This window comes from Mustela erminea, chromosome 6 (assembly GCF_009829155.1).
Source record: "Mustela erminea isolate mMusErm1 chromosome 6, mMusErm1.Pri, whole genome shotgun sequence".
NCBI lineage: Eukaryota > Metazoa > Chordata > Mammalia > Carnivora > Mustelidae > Mustela > Mustela erminea.
The window spans coordinates 54,420,995-54,439,978 of record NC_045619.1 but is presented as its reverse complement, the minus strand read 5'-3'; the positions used below and the strand labels follow the sequence as shown (position 1 = coordinate 54,439,978).

The window sequence follows — 18,984 nt, the reverse complement described above, 5'->3', positions numbered from 1 at the left end:
TTCGGATCACTACGTTTGTATCTTTAGGGTAAATACCCAATAGTGCAATTGCTGGGTCATAAGGTAGCTCTATTTTCAACTTTTTGAGGAACCTCTATGCTGTTTTCCAGGGTGGTTGCACCAGCTTGCATTCCCACCAACAGTGTAGGAAGGTTCCCCTTTCTCTGCATCCTCACCAGCATCTGTCATTTCCTGACTTGTTAATTTTAGCTATTCTGACTGGTGTGAAGTGGTATCTCATTGTGGTTTTGATTTGTATTTCCCTGATGCCGAGTGACGTGGAGCACTTTTTCATGTGTCTCTTGTGGGGCCACAATTTTTGGTTGCTCCTCCAAATAGCCATTCTGTGGCTCCTCAGTAAGACATTGAATGAGTAAGATGATCAAGATGGAGCAAAGTTGGGAGAAAGTTCTTCATTCTCTGATGTGTCTTCATTCTCTGACTTCTCTTTCATGCTGACTTGTTTTGTCTGTCTCCACTGTCTACTGAGTTTCTTACATTCAAACCAAGATTGGAGGCTACATCATTAAGATAAATATTTTATATTGTCTCTGATTTTCTAATATCTTGTTTGAACTGGCTCTTAATTGATTGTAAGCCGTTGGTGGACAATGACCACTAAAATTTTGTATAATACTAGTTTTATATGAAACTGGAAGGTTATAGCACTCAGGTCAGCAGATACACATTCCCTTCCCCCTCACCCTGTAAGCAATAATCAAAACTTATTTTCCAGGTATTGCTTTTGTGCCCATCGTTCCTTTGGCCCCTTTATGGGATGGAGTGTTGTTTCCTAGCATCTACCACAATATTTTTCATAGAGTCAGTGCTTTGTAAAAGTATTGAGGTGGTTGTCTTTTGTACTTACTGCCATCAGATTATTTTGTCTCTGTAAATTAGTGTGAAGGGGAAGAGGTTCATTTCTGCTGCTATGGAAAGCCTTTCAGTCACCATGAACTTTGCATAGGCCCATACTCCTGCCAGAGTTGTATATTCAGACACCTTGGCTAAAGATGTGTCTTTTGGATGTGGTCCAGCTGTGATCCTAATTTCTCAAGTAGAGCACTGTAACTTTGCTCAAACAAAGCAGTAGCTAATGGGACAGCAGAGAGGACTGTTGAGAATCAGGATGATCTGCCAGCCTCCACCATTTAATTTATTTTATTTTGAGTTTCTGAGGTTTGTGCCTCTGCTTCTTATAGTTAAGAGTGCAGATGGGTGGAGCACCTGGGTCCTTAATCATTAGGCATCTGCTTTCGGTTCAGGTCAGGATCCCAGGGGCTCCCTGCTCCTTGGAAAGCCTGCTTCTCCTCCCACTCCCCCTGCTGGTGTTCCCTGTCTTACTGTCTGTCTCTGTCAAATAAATAAATAAAATCTTAAAAAAAAAAAAAAGTACAGGCAGGTATTTTACCAAATGATGCTGGGTTTATATTCATATGGACAGTTTTAATATAAATTGAATGATAGCTGAGATTCTTTATTTTGTATATCCTGTTATTAGATTATTCTGTTTTGAAATATATGAGACTTGTGAACATGGATTGTGCTGTAAGTTCAAGTACTGATTCCTGTAGTTTTTTAAAAGACTTTCTTGGGAGCAATTTTAGGTTCACAGAGAAAGGAGAGGAAGGTACAGAGATTTCCCATATATTCCAGCCTGCACACATGCTTAGCCTCCACCAGAATAGTTTGTTGTATTTGATGAGCCTCCATTGACACATCATTGCCTAAAGCCCAGAGTTTCCATTAGGGTTCGCTCTTGGCAGTGTTTGTTCTGTGGGTTTAGGCAAATGTATAATGACATATATCCTTTTTTATAGTATCACAGCTAGTATTTTCACTACCCTAAAACTCCTCTGCGCTCTATCCATATCTCCCTACCCTCATCACCAACCCTTAGCATCACTGCTACTCTTTGTATTGTCTCCACAGTTTTTTTCCCATAATGTCATATAGTTGGAGTTATACAATATATAGCCTTTTCAGATTGACTTCTTTTACTTCTTTCACTTACATATTTAAATTTCCTTCATGTCTTTTATGACTTGATAGCTCATTTCTTCTTAGTACTGAGTAATATTCCATTGCTTGGGTGGACCTCTGCTTATCCACTCATCTAGTAAAAGACATCTTGGTTGCTTCCAGGTTTTGGCAATTATATAAAGCTCCTGTAAAAATCTATGTGTAGGTTTTGGGTGATCATCAAGTTTTTTGATTATTTTAATAATTGGCTTCCTATCATATGGTAATGAGCTAGAATAGAATGTCCACAAAATTTAATGAAAAAATAAACAACAGGTAAATGAATAATTTGAGGGTAAGTTCAGAGTCTAAACCATGTAAAATAGTGGAGGGAACACTAACTGAAATATCAGAAATCTCAATTATGTCCCTACTTTGCAGACTTAACTTTCCTTTTCCACCTGTGAGTAGACAGGTTACCTTTAGTGGCAGAGAGTCCATGTGGCCCCTGAAGTCCTTTTTTTGCCATAATTTTTTCAAGCTTATTTCCTGAGTTGGTCTTCTCATTTAGTTATTTAGAAATTGGAGGAAGGATGGGTATTGTTTGATAGACTGCTAGAGGGAAGTCAGGCCCTTATAAAGGATTTTACCTCCAGAACATTAGAGCCGATTTTATTGTAAAGACAAGGGCAGATGAGGTAGCTAGTTAGAGGAACAAGAAACCTCAAATGAGGTCTTTTGAGTTTTTACATCAAAGGCCAGAGAATTAGCATTGCTCAGTGCCCTAAAGTTTAGGTATGAAGTCTAACTGTGGAGGTGGGAACCTGGTGAGGTGAGGTACTCCTCTTAGAGGGATGCAGACCATCCTTCCGTAGAGGCTGATGTTGCCTCTAGATATCTTTCACTTTGGTCTGAAGTGGAAGAACAGCATGCTGCTGTGAAGTGATAAGCCACTGAGGTTTGAGGTGTTACCAGAAAGTTTGAAGGTGTGACTAGAAGCTGTGAGCTAAGCCAGTTGACAACGTTAATAATTGGTCAATAATGGTTGGGGTACAATGTGTGGTTTCCCAAATGAAAACAGGCTTTTACAGCAAAACAGCTAGGAAGTAAATAACTACATGCTTTATATATTCGTAGTGTGTATGTGTTATGTGTGTCTTGCACATAAGTGAATTTAGACGACGAAGTACAGGAACATTGAAAATATTTTTCAAATTTTTCATCTTTCTGTTTCATGAACCAGTGGTTTTTCAGATGAAGTTTGGTGCTTCCCATTTTGTGCTGCTTTGATCAAAGGGCCATGCTATGAGTTTCAGTTAGTGCCACCTGAAGTCAGTGCAACCACTATCTGATGCTGCTTGTCTTCTTTAAGAAGAGTTTTGCCTCTTCAGAAATTCGAGATTAGTAACAAAGAAACCAAATAACTAGGGCTTGGAGGGAGCTGCTACACAATTTGGTTACCCAATCATTCATCTCCATTGCTTTTCTCTAAAACTGAAAAATCAGATTTTCTAGTTAATTCCTTTTTTTTTTTTTTTAAATTTCAGAAATTATAGTTTATTTCATTTTATTTTTATTATGTTCAATTAGGCAGCATATAGTAAGTGTTCCATTAGTTTTTGATGTAGTGTTCAACAATTCATTAGTTGGGTATAACAACCAGGGCTCAACCCAACACATGCCTTCTTTAATACCCATCACCTGGGCACCCCGTCCCTCCACCCCCACTCCCCCCTGTAACCCTCAGTTTGTTTCCGTGTGTCCGGAGTCTCTCACGGGTTGTCTCATTCTCTGATTTCTTCCCATTCAGTTTTCCCTCCCTTCCTCTGTGGTCCTCTGCGCTATTCCTTATGGTCTACATAAGAGTGAAACCAATTCCTCTTCACTTGCTCCATCTTGTTCATCGAGTGCACATGTCAGCATCCCATGTCTTGTCTGTGCTGCAGTTACGAATAAACCAGACAGACGTGGTATTCAGCTTACAGAGGATAGACAGCTATGGTGGCGTAAAACAGTATTCTGTACCTGGCCAGCGTGCGTCATGGGAACTGACTCCCTCACTCCCATCAGCTCTAAGGATGGAAATCAAAACAGAATAAAGGCTCAGCATTACTAGTGACTGCATGGGACAGTAAGGTGTGAGTAACGGGGTCTGAGGTCACAGAATGAAGGTGGCACTATGCTGCCACATATTTCCAGCTCCTCAACTGTATTAATGTGCCCCCTGTCCCTCCCCACCCCTCTCTTCCAAGCCTGACATGATGACAGAGAAACCAGCTCAGCCTGTCAGGATTTCTACTTTGCTGTCCTAGCACTTGCACTATTTATAGAACCTTGGGAGAAAGAGGGGAAAAAATGATTATTTGTGTATTTTGAAGTCTGAGAAATCCTATCTGCTGCTACTCTCATTGAATTCTCCCAAGCTTATGAAGTGAGTGATATTCTTATTGAACACATGAGGAAGGGGTCTCAATCGGGAGTGACTTGTTGACATTTTTATATCTAGGGAAGATTTGAACCTTGGACCTCAATAATACTCAATATTTAATGAGCCTGATTTAAACATGGATCAAGAACTAGCAATAATATGTCTTTTGGCAAGTCAATGAACTTCTTAACATTAGTTTCTTCATGTATAAAATGGGGGCAATACTAAATAGCTATCAGCGTGGGGAGGTTTTGATAAGGTTATACATACAGTGGGTCCTTCAATAAATGACAACGTCTCTCTCTGCCACCTTTCCGGTCACCATTAATACTGCTCACACCCCTACTCCCTGATTCTCTCAGCAGTTGTTTTATCTACCTATCATCTGTCTATCATCTATCAACTTATTTATATTCGGCATTAGGATGGAGGGCTAGGATCTTTCTCTGTTTTGAGATTAACAAAGCCAATCCAGGATTGGAGTAAAGAAAAAAAAATGCCCAGCAGCTGGTATTCTTGAGGTGTCCAGATCCAACCCATGAAGCTCTGCTTATATTATTGAATTAAATTAGCGTCTGGGAGGTATTTCAGCTGACTGCCTGCACATGAAGACAAAGTGGTGATCAGAGATTAAGGTCGCTTTGTGTGTGTCGGGGGCGCCTGGGTGGCTCCGTGGGTTAAGCCTCTGCCTTCCGCTCAGGTCATGATCTCGGGGTCCTGGGATCGAGCCCTGAATCTGGCTCTCTGCTTGGTAGGGAGTCTGCTCCACCCCCTCCCACCCCCCCGCCTGCCTCTCTGCCTACTTGTGATTTCTCTCTGTCCAATAAATAAATAAAATCTTTAAAAAAAAAAAAAAGGTTGCTTTGGGGACTGAAGGGCATCAGCTGAGGGCCAAACCACAGCAGGGTAACCTAGCCTGGTCCTAGTGGTCAGAACACTCAGTAGCTGTGTTTGTACAGTGGTTTGTAAGAGAGGGGGGATGCATGAGCAAACTGAAGAATGGGAAATCCATCCAAAGTATGATGGTTTAGTTGCAGCTGGAGTTTGGTAAGAAAAGAAAAGAATGAGTAAGGAGCTTGGTCAGAGTCTGGTGAAGTAAGGGTAAGCTGTCTCTGCATGACCTCCCTCCTCTTCTGCTATAGTCCATATTAACCATAATCATCTCCTTCGAAGAACAGCTTCAGTTGGTTTCATAGACTTGTATGTCAGAAGACTGACAAGCCATATTAAATGAAAATGAACTTTAGTGAGGTTTGAGTAAGGTCTGGCTCATAGAAACAGTTACAGAAGCGCATTTCTTTCAGCTGGAAGTTTGTAGGTCTTCGTGAAGGAAGATGCATGCACAAAACTCAAGGAATAATTCAGCAACATCTCTTGAAAAAAATCAAACGTGAGCATTTTCACATACCACTGGTGGTATATAAATGGGAGCAGCTTCTCTGGAAGGCATTGGGCAGTATGTGTCAAAGTGCTTTCATGTATTGATCCCCTAATTTCATATTTAAACATTTTTCCTCAGACAGCATTATTTGTGAGTGATATTCTTGTAATGTAAGGGCAAATATTTTTTATACTAGGAATAAATTGGAAAACAACCCAAATGTTCAACAGTAGAGGATGGCTTAAATAAATTGTGGCATAATCTATATGGGTAATGACTATATATGGGTTTTTAAATAACATTTTTGATATTTTTTAAGTGAAGAAACATTTATTAAAAATAATAAAAAAATTGTGTATGGAATAACGCCAATTTTCATAGTAATCATAGTGTGTGGATAAAAAACGGGAAGAATATACACCAAAATTTTTTATAGTGGAATTATGGATGTTGTAAAATAGTTTCTTTCTTTTTTTTTTAAAAAAAGATTTTATTTATTTATTTGACAAACAGAGATCACAAGTAGGCAGAGAGGCAGGCAGAGGGAGAGAGGGGGAAGCAGGCTCCCTGCTGAGCAGAGAGCCAATCCCAGGACCCTGAGATCATGATCTGAGCCGGATGCAGAGGCTTAACCCACTGAGCTACCCAGGCGCCCCTGTAAAATTATTTCTAAAATACATTTACCTGTAGTTCACATAAATGGGAACCCCCCCCTTTTTTTTCAAATAGCAGCATGCAAGAGAAAGTTTCTAACAGACTCTTTAAGAGTTCAAGAATTTAGTTATGCTATTTCTTAGGTATATGTATACTTATACATATACATTTGAATATTTTGTTTTGCTAGTAGTTTCTTTTAAACATGTGAGTTTTTTGACGATATTGGTTCTTATTTTTTTTCAAAGCTGTGTTTGTTTATATTTTCAGTCCTCAAATATGATTTTGAATGTTATTTTGCAAAGTGTATGAAGTGGTTGGTTAGCAGAAATGGAGGAAGATGCACCTCAACAGCAGCCTTTGCGTACAGTTTCCTTTCAGCACTTTGGTCAAGAGGAGGGGCAGTAAATTTCTGAGTAGGAGTACCCTTCAGAGACGATCTTTGTTATCTGAGCGTCCTACTAGTGCCACTGATAAGGAAGAGATACTGCGGAAAGAAAGATTCTAGGAAGGTAACATTTTATTATAAATGGCTTGGCGTGAATAGGGGACTGATCGCATTAGACCTGCATTAACTCTTAAGCATGTGAAAACTGTAGTGCAACATTCATGGGAGGTTATTTTCTTTTTCTCGATACATTGTGACTCTTGCTTTGTGTCTGAATGATGTACATATTATCCGCCCTAAAAACTGTGTAATAGAAAAGACTCCTTTCCTTACAAAATTAGGGAAAATGTGATTAAGTTTAGGACATTTTGTAAATTAATAAATTTAAAGAGAATATAGTTACATGTGCAATTTGTTTTCTATATTTTCTGTTTCTTTTCACACCGACTCATAAAAGAACCAAGGTAAATTTTAAAGGTTTACTATTTAGTAATTTTTTTATATTGATATCCATTAAGAGATTGAATCCTTTATGGATATTAACCAATGACTGCCTGCTGACAATTTTATTTTCACAGAGGCTTCTCTTGCAACATCTTACACTAGAAAATTATGTCTAAATTTCAAATACAGATGGAATCTTTTGAGATTAAAAATATGGGCAACTGTGCTTCAACTGAGAGATTTTTCTCAGCACATCTTGCACAGGGCACTGGAGTCCGGATTGTTGGCCAATCTGTGATGTTAACCTTTAATAATTCTTTTGCAGATGGTGTATGGATTGTACGTTGAGAAACGCTCTGGTAGACTCATGTCATAATTGAAAAGAATGCAAGAACTTTTAAATATTTATATGTAGATATGAACATGTGTATTAAGGCCTTTTAAAGGCAAGATATTTATATTTTTTCAGAATTTCAGAAACAGAATTTTCATTTTTTGAATTGATAGTTTTAAAGTGTCTTAGTAATTTATACTGGTGGCAATTTTGCCCAACATTTTTATATGTATGTTGAACATTTTGAGCTAAATTGGCTGGGTGAATAGGACCCAACCTATTCAATCTATTGGGAGATTAAAAAAAGAAAATTCTTTCTGCATATTCTAATAATTTTGGCATAATCACTAGGAGTATTTTAACAGAAATATTAAGGGGTTTTCCATTTCTTATATAATTCAGGCTCAGTCCACGTGCTTTATGCACTTGAAGGAGTTAAACACACATTCACACATACACATACACACACAGACCTCTATGAATGTCCCCGGTATATTTCTACAGCCCGACATTTTAATTGTTCTTTTGACAGAAATCATCCTTTTGTGAGGTTTTAATGCAAAACATAGTTCCTTCTTACTGTAGATATGAGCAATCAGCAAGTGATTTATTCTACCCTGAGATTTCTTCAGTCTCCTTCAGAGTCACCAAATAGATTGAGGCCAGATGGGAATCAAAAGTCTGGGAACACTGATGGCAAAGGTATGTCTTAAGCATCTCTTACGGATTGTCAAACTTTGACATTTGAAAAAAAGTTTCTGTCTGTCCTTCAGGTTTTCAAATGGTAATAAGAAATCATAATGGTGTAGAGAGCAGAACAAGTCTTCTTCTTCTTTTTTTTTTTTTTTAAAGTTTGGAACAAATTGTTCCAAATTTGCAAAGCTAATAGTGTTTTTATTCAGATTTGGTTAAGAGGAATTTGTGAGGGCTTTAAAACGTAAAGGACAGATTGGAGTCTCAAGAGAGCACTGCATTTCCTAGAGAAATAAAGCTCTTAGAGAATGTTTGAGAAATGAAAATATTTGTTAGAAACAATGTTTTTATTCAGACAAAAATTTTTAGGTGTCTTAAATATTTACCAATCTTATTTTTTCTTTATATTTTAAAGGTTTTTTTTTTCAGATTTTATTTATATATTTGTCAGAGAAAGAGAGGGAGAGAGAAAGAGAGAGAGAGAGAGAGAAAGAGAGAGCAGAAGCAGGGGGAGCGGCAGGCAGAGGAAGAAGCAAGCTCCCCAGTGAGCAAGAGGCCTGATGCAGAACTCAGTCCCAGGACCCTGGGATCATGACCTGAGCTGAAAGCAGTTGCTTAACTGACTGATCCACCCAGGTGCCCCAATATTTACCAATCCTTAATTAGCAATGGAGAAACAGAAAATTATTCCAAAGGAGCATTTACTTTTTGCTGTTGTCTTTATTGTTTATTTATTTATTTATTTGACAGAGAGAGCACATTAGCAGGGGAGGGACAGGCAGAGGGAGAGGGAGAAGCAGACTCCCCGTTGAGCAGAGAGCCCGATGTGGGGGGCTCCTTCCTAGGACCCTGGGATCATGACCTGAGCTGGAGTCAGATGCTTAATTAACTGAGCAACCCAGGCGCCCCTTCTGTTCTTTTTTCTGTTCTTACCTTCTACCTTCAAATATTGTCACAGACTCTAAATTGAGAATAATTTTTACTGTCTTAATTAGTGATGGAGATAGAATTCTTAGACACAGGGCCTCAAAAGGAGGATAAAGGTAATATTGTCTAGGGAAAAATAGAACTGATGAAAAAAAAAGGACAGTTGATTTCTAGAAACTCTTTTAAGAATGGACCCTCATCACATTTCCAGCCTCATAATATACTCTGTTGGCTACCAATTCCTCAAGAAAAATGACTGCTTTATCCTTCTTTTTCATCATTTGTTGTGGTTACAGGAAGGAGTATACATGTCAGTGTGGATTCTTATACATTTTTATTATATTTGTTGCCCTCTGCTTTTTTCTTAAATTTTTTTGAAATTTTTTAAATTGAATTATAGTTGACATACAATGTATGTGAGTTTTGGGTATACAGTATAGTGATTGGACAACTCTATATGTTATGCCATCTGTAGGGGAAGTGCTTTTTAGATCCTAGAGGACTGTTCTTTTGTGTAGGATTTATACAATGGTGTATATCATCAGAAATCTGAGACCTTAAAAACTGTAGTTCCTAGGTCAAAAATTAAATCAATTTGTATGATACATTTTTCTAAAATTTTTAGATAAGATTGTCTCTTTGTTTCAGATAGTATCCCAGGTTAAGGTTAGCAGCGAGCAAGACACTTCCTGATGATTATCTTTCTTCTTTATTTAAAGGGTTTTCAGTGCCCTGGTATCTCATTGCAGTAATTCTTGGGATCCTGTGTTTACTACTATTGGCGACAGTTGCTGTGTTGGGGACAAAGAGTGAGTAATTAAAATACGTGCTTCAAGTTTGAGTAATAGTGACCACTATTTACACAAATATTAAGTGTGCTTCATTAATTGTTCCCTGGCTATCATTAGGGAATGTCCCACATATGTCACAGTGTCATTTTCATTGTGCTTAGCTCTTCCAATGGCTGTGTAGTTTAATGAGCTGTATGATATATCGCATTCTTTCAGATACAGAACTTCCTCATATCATGCCTTCTGAGTTTAACCATTGTGAATCTTAGATACATATTCCCATAAAACAACTGTTGCAAATAAAGTATGACTTTCTTTTCATTTTTTCCCGTTATGTAATGAGGATATAGTTTAGTAAAAATACTGATTTTTTATGTGGATATTAGATGATCTTGAGTTCAACTTTTATCTTTTATTTGGATTTCTTGACATCTTTAGAGAAAATCACTAACATGTGACGCTCAGATAAATGTACATATTTACGTCTTCCTCTCTTTTCTCCTGTGGATATTCGATCTACTCCAATAATAATGGTGCTGTTACTTTATGTTTCTTAGTGCAAATTTTCATGCTCAGGTGATGTGTTGCTAAGTGTTGTCTGATTGGATTTTACTCTGGTACCTATTTAAAATTATGTGCTGACTGTTTCAAAGAAACTGAACTGGGGGCACCTGGGTGGCTAAGTGAGTTAAAGCCTCTGCCTTTGACTCAGGTCATGATCCCAGGGTCCGGGGATCAAGTCCCACTTTGGGCTTTCTGCTCAGCAGGGAACCTGCTTCCTCCTCTCTGCCTGCCTCTCTGCCCACTTGTGATCTCTGTCTGTCAAATAAATAAATAAAATCTTAAAAAAAAAAAAAAGAAACTGAACTGAATGGTAAGGTGTTGCCATCATGATTTTATTCAGATATCTTATTTTATTTATTCTATGTGCAAGTTGCTAATAGCAGGAAGTTTGATGTTTCCATTTGTATGGTTAGTTTATTGAGGTGTTACTTTCTAAATGTCACATTAACCATTTAAAGTAATGAAATGGGTTGGTTGTCAAAGTGAGATCTTTTCTTTTGTCTTAAATTTTAATATTCAAGCATTATGAGTACTTTTGTATTATATCTATGTTATTAATTTTAGTTTTTCAGTATACTCAAGAAAACCGTCGGCAGAGGGAAATGATAGGAAACCTGACTCAAGAGCACCACATTTTGCAAAATGACAGCTACTTAAAGGAGAAACTTTTGACATATAAGACTTTAGAATATAACATTCTCAAAAATGAATTGCTTCAGCAAAAAAAGAAACAGGATTTACTCTTTACAAATAGGACATGTCAGAGAGAAAATAAAGGTATGAAGGGCATCTTGAATGAAAGATTGCATGATTTGCCATTATTTCTTCCCCTTCCAGAAGCTTTGAGGCCTAATAGGCAGGCTTATGATATGCTAGTGATCTAGGTCTACTAGACATCTTTTCATTTGTACTTCAAGCTGTAATATGAGTGTTTGGATTTGCCCGTGTAACATGTGAGACTGAGGACCCAGGAGTTGTGTTGGGATTAATAGAGTTCTGTATCTCCCCAAATTCAGTGGAAGTTCCTACATTCCTATTGGATTTCACCTAGAAGATGAAATAATATGTCAGCTTCCATGAAAAGGTGGATCATTTTGGATCTGTGGGCAAATTAGACACTCCACTTTGTGGTTCACATAAAAAATGGAGGCTATTACTAAAAATATACTTAGGCTAAAATGGGTGCAAGGCCTTTTGTTTGGATGCTCTCATAAAGGTAATTGTGTGTGTGTTTCCATTCTGCATTGACCTCACATGTTGGGTCTATACACTCTCTGTAGTACTTCAAGTTTTGCCAAGGTGTTGGTGTTTGTATAACTGTGTGATAACACCCTTAAAAACATCTAACAGATAAGAATATTAAATCTCATACAATATAATCTGTTATGTAAATGATGGAACAAACTGACCCAGTTAATCAATAAGTATTAAATATTTGTTTAGGATTTGGAGTTTGCAAAACAATTTTGCTTACTTAATATCTTTTAGACATGGCAGCAGGAATTTATATTTTCTGTTATTAAAGAAATAATAGTACTTTAAAAATTTGGTATATTATAAAATGTGTGAGGAAAAGAAAAAATTCCAAAAAATTGTGTTTCTTTTATTTACAAGGCATCCCAGAATCTTTTTAAAAATTTACTTTTATTATTTAAAAAACAGTTCTATTTAGGTATGATGAATGTGTGAAAAATTGCTCATATCTAATGTATATAATTTGACAAGTTTCTATAAAATCATCCACAATTAGGGTAGTAGACATGTCCAGTACCTCCAAAAGTTTTCCCATGTCACTTTTTCTTGGGGAGTGGTTAAGAGCACTTAACATGACATCTACCCTTTTAATAAGTTTTGAAGTAACAATTCAGTATTGTTAACCATAGGCCCTATATTGTACACCAGACTTTAGAACTTACTCATTTTGCATAACTGAAGCTATATACCCATGAACAAAAGCTCCTTATTTCCACCTTCCCTAGCCATTGGCAGTCACCCTTCACTCTCTGTTTTTCTGAATTTGACAATTTTTTGTGTCTCATATAAGTGGAGTCTCCCAGTATTTGTCCTTCTGTGACTGGCTTATTTCACTTAGTATAATATCCTCAAGGTTAATCCATGCTGTTAAATATGACAAGATTCCCTTCTTTATAAGGATGAGTAGTATTTATATGTATATAATCACATTTACTTTATCCACTCATCCATCAGTGGATTCTTGGGTTGTTTCCATATCTTAGCTGTTGTGAATGATGCTGCAATGAGTATTAGAGATATCACTTGGCATTCTAGAATCTTGGTGAACCTGATATTATCATTATTGATAGCTATTTAGATTTTATTTATTAGATTTATTAGATTTTATTTAATTATAGAGGGCTGATAAGTATATTGCATTATTTAACAGAATACCAAATAATGTTTCACCTTATATGTTGTAGGCAAATTCTATGGAAACTGCTGGTCCTGTTATGGAATAAAGTGTTATTATTTTATTCCTGAAAGTAAAAACTGGAACAGATGTAAACAGACTTGCCAAAGTTATAATTCATCCCTTTTGAAGATAAATGATGAAGATGAACTGGTATCATGGACTGTTACATCCACTTTTATTTTCCTAACTATGTCTCTCATGCTTGGGTCCAAGATAGTGAGGATGGGGGAAGTCCAGAAAGAGGCACCTTCAGTTATTCTCTGTGTTGTGTCTGTTGAGTCAGCAAAAATTATGTAGGTGAGAAAGGTAAGGGTTCTAGAAAACCCTGCCTACTGATAAGCATATATAATCTTGCTACTTTCTAAGCATCCAGTATATATTATTTATCATGATGACCATTATTATTTCCAAAATGGAAACCCCCTTGAAGATTCAGTTTGGGTCTTTGCATTCATTTCCTTTTGTAAGGTGTGTGCAGGACAACAACTCACTGACAAGTATGCCTCTCTTTCTGATGGAGCCCTTAACCCTTTAGTATTTATAGCCTGGAGGCAGTGGTTACTTACCCTTGCAGGGTGGCAACTAAGAACCTGGAGGAACCTAATCCACTAGGTGCTGTTAGGAATCCAGGAGCCAGATTGCCTGGGATCCTGCAAATCCGGTTCTGCCACCTATTACCTGGGTGACCTTGGGTGAATTACTTAACCTCTGGATCTCAGTTTTTCCATCTGCAAAAAGGAGATAATAATGAGGAATATAAAAGTGATAATAGTTTTACAAATTAACCTCGTGGTGATTTTCATGACATTTATAGGTAACATTTTCTTGATCAGTATTCTAATATATTGTATAGTGATGTATATCTTTCAAAAGGAATTGCAAAAGAAAATAGACAACAATATCAAAATTATCTTTTAAATTTATTACTACTAAAAACTATCCACACACACAAAATGTTTTTTACAGAGAAATAGTTTTCAAAGATCAGCCTCTACCTCTAATTATCTCTTAAGAAAACAGCACATTTATATGCAAATCTAATAGATGTTTTATCATCATAGCATAAAAAATTTATGATATCAAGTCATAAAATAATGTTTGTTGCAGTAAAATTCACTTAAATTTAAACCTATATTTTAAAATATCTTCAGTCATTTAGTTAGACATTATGTAAAATGTCACTTTGCCGTATTACATTTTTTGACATAGGAAATATTTCCAAATACTGTCCCTTTTCCCTTCACCCCTTCCAACTACTAAACTATAGCAAAACTTTCTCCTGTGAGGCTGAGGGTTTTGGTGCACAACTTCCCACATATAGTTGTTATTTTAATAAATTTGTTGTGAAGATTACTATTTTCATTAATAATAAGTAATGATCAGGACACCTGGGTGGCTCAGTCAGTTAAGCTGCTGCCTTCGGCTCAGGTCGTGATCTCAGGGTCCTGGGATCGAGTCCCGCATCGGGCTCCTTGTCCAGCAGGGAGCCTGCTTCTCTCTCTGCCTCTGCCTGCCACTCTGCCTTCTTGTGCTCTCTCTATGACAAATATATAAAATCTTAAAAAAAAAAAAAAAGAAATAATAAGTAATGATCACTTTCCATACCATTAAATATTTTTCTGGAGCATGATTTTGGGTAGTTTTATAGTGACAGACATTTAACAAATCTAATGTTAGATACTTAGATTTAAAATTTTTTTATATTTTAAATAATCCATGAGAGTGGCAGGCATTTTTAACATTAAGTAAATAATCTTTGAGGAAAAACTTACTTCGGAAAAAAAGGCACGAGGATGGTGGAGGGGAGGGAAGGTTTTCTAGGAAGTAGAGATGAAGGGTGGTGTGGTGTGTAGCAGAGTACTGCCCCAAGAAACAGCTGGGACCTTCACCTTCCTCCTTGTCATTCAGCTAACAGATGGGCCTAGTCACATGATATGTTTTGTTTCCTTACAGGCCTTTATTCAATCCCAAACTTATAGGAATAACTACTGGATTGGATTATCATATGATGACAGAGAACAAAAATGGAAATGGATTAACATTGGCCCACCTTTTGGGATGTAAGTCTTTGGAATGCATTCAGGCTCCAAACGTTTGTGCTGGGGTTGGGAAGACTGTATCTAAAATGAATCTCTTATATCACATGGTTTTCACACAGAGGTCATTGGTAAGAATAAGTAGAATGATGAAGAAAATGTTTTAGGAAGTATAATGAAAAAGAAAGAGAAATGTACAAATTATGAACAAAATTTTGATGCTAAACACATGCTCAGAAGTATGCCTTATGAAGTACACAAACCAAACCCAAATCTTAAAGTGATATGATGGTATTGGACCATCCTGACTCAGCTATAGTGATCCCTCCCACAGTTACAAATTAAGAACTTTAGGATCCCTAAAGTTCATTTGAAACTTCTTTATAGATGGTCCCTAACTAACAATGGCTTGACTTACAGTTTTTCTAACTTACAGTAGTGAAGTCAATATGCATTCAGTAGAAACTGTACTTTGAATTTTTAATTTGATCTTTCTTTGGGTTGATGTGCGGTATGATCTTCTGTTGTGATGCTGGGTGGTGGCAGCTGGAGCTCACGGGGAGCCACATGATCATGAGGATCAGCAGCCCAGTACACTTAAAACCATCCTATACCCATTCAGCCACTTTGGTTTTCACTTTCAGTGTAGTATTCAGTAAATCACATGAGATGCTCAGTACGTTATTATAAAATGGGCTTTGTGTGAGATGATTTTGCCTAATTATAGGCTAACACAAGTGTTCTGATCATATTTAAGGTACAGTAGGCTAAGCTAGTAAGGTGGGTTTATTACATGCGTTTTTGACTTACGGTATTTTTAATTTGTTTGGGGTTTATCAGGGCATAACACCATCATACAATCTGTATATTACTAGTTTATATTACTTATAAATATAAGTGTGTATTCACACACATACATACATATGCCTTCACTATAGTTTTTTTTGTTTTGTGGTTTGTTTCTCTGTTTGTTTAGCTAATCACTACACCCAGTGTGGGGCTCAAAGTTATGACCTTGAGATCAAGAGTCACCTGCTGTCCAGCTGAGCCATCCACGCATCCCCATAGTTTTATTCTGAAGTGCAGCATTTTGTAAACTCTTGGGTTTCCACTTAGTTATAATATTCTGTTAGAGTGTTCAATGATTTTTTAAAAATCTTAACTTTTATACTTTTTATTTCTAGGGATTCTGGTTTAAGTTTTTAAATCTTGCTAGTTACATTTTCAAGGTGTCTTTTATTTCTTGAAAGATATCAAACGTACTTATTTTAAATTTGGTATCTGATAATTCTAATCTTTGAAGTTTTGTGGGTCTGCTCTATGGTTTCTGCTGGCTTTTGTACATGGTGTCATTTTCTTTGTAGTGTTTAGGGATTTTTTTCTTTTTGAGCTGCTGTGGGAATTATTTGAGGACCGAGATGAAGGTGGCAGCAAACTTACAAGAGTTGTCATGCAGGAAGTTATCTTGATGCAGTCCTGGCCTGTGAGTCACTTCCAGGAAAACAGCTCAGAGGCCCAGAACAGAAACGCCAGGCCAAATTAAGATGCTCAAATTATATAGTTAATTAAATCAACTTAGAACAAGTAGCCTGATGCAAGGGGAAAGAAATGGGATAGCTTATCAGAATGGGTTGGGATAGCATCAGTCATCACACTCAGGATAAGGAGCAAATGGGTGAAAAGATCACCTGAATCCTGGTTACATAGTCTTCAGATGGCCTGACTCTTCTGCATCCCCCTTGCCTAACAGTGGTGTGGTTTCTAGGCTATCACTTGAGTTTGAGCAATGGGGCTCACAAACAGAAGGTTCTATGACTAGCATGCACATTTGCTCTAGTAGGGAGATGTGGGAGCATGTAAGGGTGGGGATAGCTGCAGCTTTTCAGTGATCCTGATGAACAAGCTAAGGATTTTTTTTTTTTTTTTTGAGTTTGTTAGGCAGAGGGCCAGTATGAGTGTCACCAGTAAGAGGTGAAGTAAGACCTCATGGATGTTCCTATGTGTATAATGTGTATTTTGAGTGAGACATGTAGTGCTGCTTGGTTCTTTCTTCTTTTCCTGTGTTCAGCAAGCACATGCTCTCCTTACAGTATCTATACCTGACACGTCTCACTTCCTCATCTGTTACATATTGAACACATCTCATGCTTTCTGCCCATGCCTCCCAAGCTACCTAGTTTCATTTATCTTATCTATCTATCTATCTATCTATCTATCTATCTATCATCTATCTATTCTATCTATTTCTGTAGGAGATTTGTAAATTCAAATAATAAAGCAAATACAAATTGCATGTGGGATAGTTGGTAATTTTGGATTCTTAGGTGGGATTATTCATTTTCTCTTCTGCTTAAGTCCAAGGTTCAAGACTTTTCAAGGGTCGTGTATGCTGAAGATACATTTTCAGGGTCTCAACTCTTTGTAGGTTGTCTTCCGTATGGAAACCTGAGTGGAATTCATATTTAATCTAGCGTATAAATGAAGGGAAAAAATGACTTCAGTCCTTCACTTACACTTCTGGGTTCCCACCTTTACTTAACCTCAGCCTGAGCATGAATTTGCTTCTTGCCAGCTCATAAATTTATTCAAGAAGGTTTTAGTTTTTTTATTTTTTATTTTTTTATTTTTTAAAGATTTTATTTATTTGACAGACAGAGATCACAAGTAGGCAGAGAGGCAGGCAGAGGGAGAGGAGGAAGCAGGCTTCCTGCCGAGCAGAGAGCCCAATGCAGGGCTTGATCCCAGGACCCCGGGATCATGACCTGAGCTGAAGGCAGAGGCTTTAACCCACTGAGCCACCCAGGCACCCTGGTTTTAGTTTTTTTAAAGATTTTATTTAGAGATAGAGCAACAGTGAGTGAGAAAGGGAGAAAGAGAGAGAAGCAGACTGTCCACTGAGCAGGGAACCTATCACACCTGAGCCGAGGGCACACGCTTAACTGACTGAGCCACCCAGACATCCCTAAACAGCTAACCATGTGTGTTTTCTATTCTACAGTAACTATACATTCATGAGTTCTTCTGGAAGAGGACAATGTGCATTTTTAAGCTCAACAAGAACAGCAACTATTGAGTGTTCTAAGACCTACAATTGTATCTGTGAGGAGAGAATTCATGATGTTTTCTCTGCCTACTTCGATAGGTACAAGAAGAAAAGGTGCAATGGAACCTGTCATTTGTTTGTTTGTTTGTTTCTGTGATAATTTGTGAATACTTACATACTAATGTTTTTGCTAGTAAGACTTAGTTTACTGGGGAAACAGAGATGAGTAGGAAAAGGAAGGAAATGTTCTTTTGGACTATGCTTTAAGAGATTAGATGCCATCTGTCTTCTTGAGGGAGAATGCATGCTTTTATCTTTGGAGAGGTTTCCCCTCTCTTTAATGGCCCTGAGAAATTCCCTTTCTCTCTCCCTAAACCACCCATAGAACCACTTAGACAACTCTGGTAGCCTGTTCTTTTTCTTATTAATAGCCTGGGTCTTTTCCTTATTAATAGAATAGATTGGATAAGTAATTTCAGTAACCTCCAGGTTTGAGAGATGGTACAATTAAGAATTAAAAAATAGTTATTTTGCCTCCCTTCCCCCATCTAGATAATCATCTTGCATTAAAATGTTTTTACTTTGCTATAATTTCATTCCTCCTTAATAGTTGAAACAATAGTATAAAAACTCTCATATAGTTACTATTTGTTAATATTTTGTTCTTTCTGTGCTTTACAGTTCTCTCTCCCCTACTCCCTTGCTGTTCCATTTGATAATTAATTGTGGATTTTATGTCCCTTTGTCTAAATATTTTATAAGAACAAATACTTTGTCTTGTATAACCATGGTGGAATTATCAAAATCAGGATATTTAGCATTGATAGAGTACTGTGATTTTTTAAAAAAGATTTTATTTATTTATTTGACAAATACAGAGATCACAAGCTGGCAGAGAGGCAGGCAGA

The 18,984-nt window shown here is 37.2% G+C and overlaps 2 protein-coding genes across 5 annotated transcripts in view; both read left to right on the top strand.

The window, feature by feature from the left end:
- The window catches only part of LOC116593272 (protein mago nashi homolog), a 17,021-nt gene extending 10,110 nt beyond the window's left edge, over nt 1-6,911 (top strand). Inside the window, exon 6 of one of the 2 annotated variants that reach the window (XM_032347299.1) lies at nt 6,696-6,911. In XM_032347299.1, coding sequence (XP_032203190.1) covers nt 6,696-6,708 — 13 coding nt within the window. In that variant the 3' untranslated portion in view covers nt 6,709-6,911. The remainder of the gene's footprint in view (nt 1-6,695) is intronic. The other variant, XM_032347298.1, reaches the window with a different exon arrangement.
- LOC116593271 (killer cell lectin-like receptor 2) lies at nt 6,834-18,984 on the top strand. 3 transcript variants are annotated; one of them, XM_032347292.1, is made up of 7 exons: nt 6,834-6,937; nt 8,177-8,293; nt 9,931-10,020; nt 11,131-11,343; nt 13,005-13,147; nt 14,951-15,057; nt 18,032-18,984. In XM_032347292.1, exons 2-7 carry the CDS (start codon nt 8,179-8,181, stop codon nt 18,231-18,233), a joined length of 870 nt encoding a protein of 289 aa, XP_032203183.1. In that variant the 5' UTR covers nt 6,834-6,937; nt 8,177-8,178; the 3' UTR covers nt 18,234-18,984. The 3 variants fall into 3 exon arrangements, with proteins under 3 accessions (XP_032203183.1, XP_032203184.1, XP_032203186.1); XM_032347293.1 differs by having other exon boundaries at nt 6,853-6,937; nt 8,124-8,293; XM_032347295.1 differs by having other exon boundaries at nt 6,860-6,937; nt 8,161-8,293.

Excerpts from the sequence above, each read along its gene's own strand:
- LOC116593271 (XM_032347292.1), top strand. The coding sequence starts at position 8,179 with ATGAGCAATCAGCAAGTGATTTATTCTACCCTGAGATTTCTTCAGTCT. Across the intron at positions 8,294-9,930 it reads TGGGAACACTGATGGCAAAG|GGTTTTCAGTGCCCTGGTAT; the intron begins GTATGTCTTAAG and ends CTTTATTTAAAG. Across the intron at positions 13,148-14,950 it reads TAAATGATGAAGATGAACTG|GCCTTTATTCAATCCCAAAC; the intron begins GTATCATGGACT and ends GTTTCCTTACAG.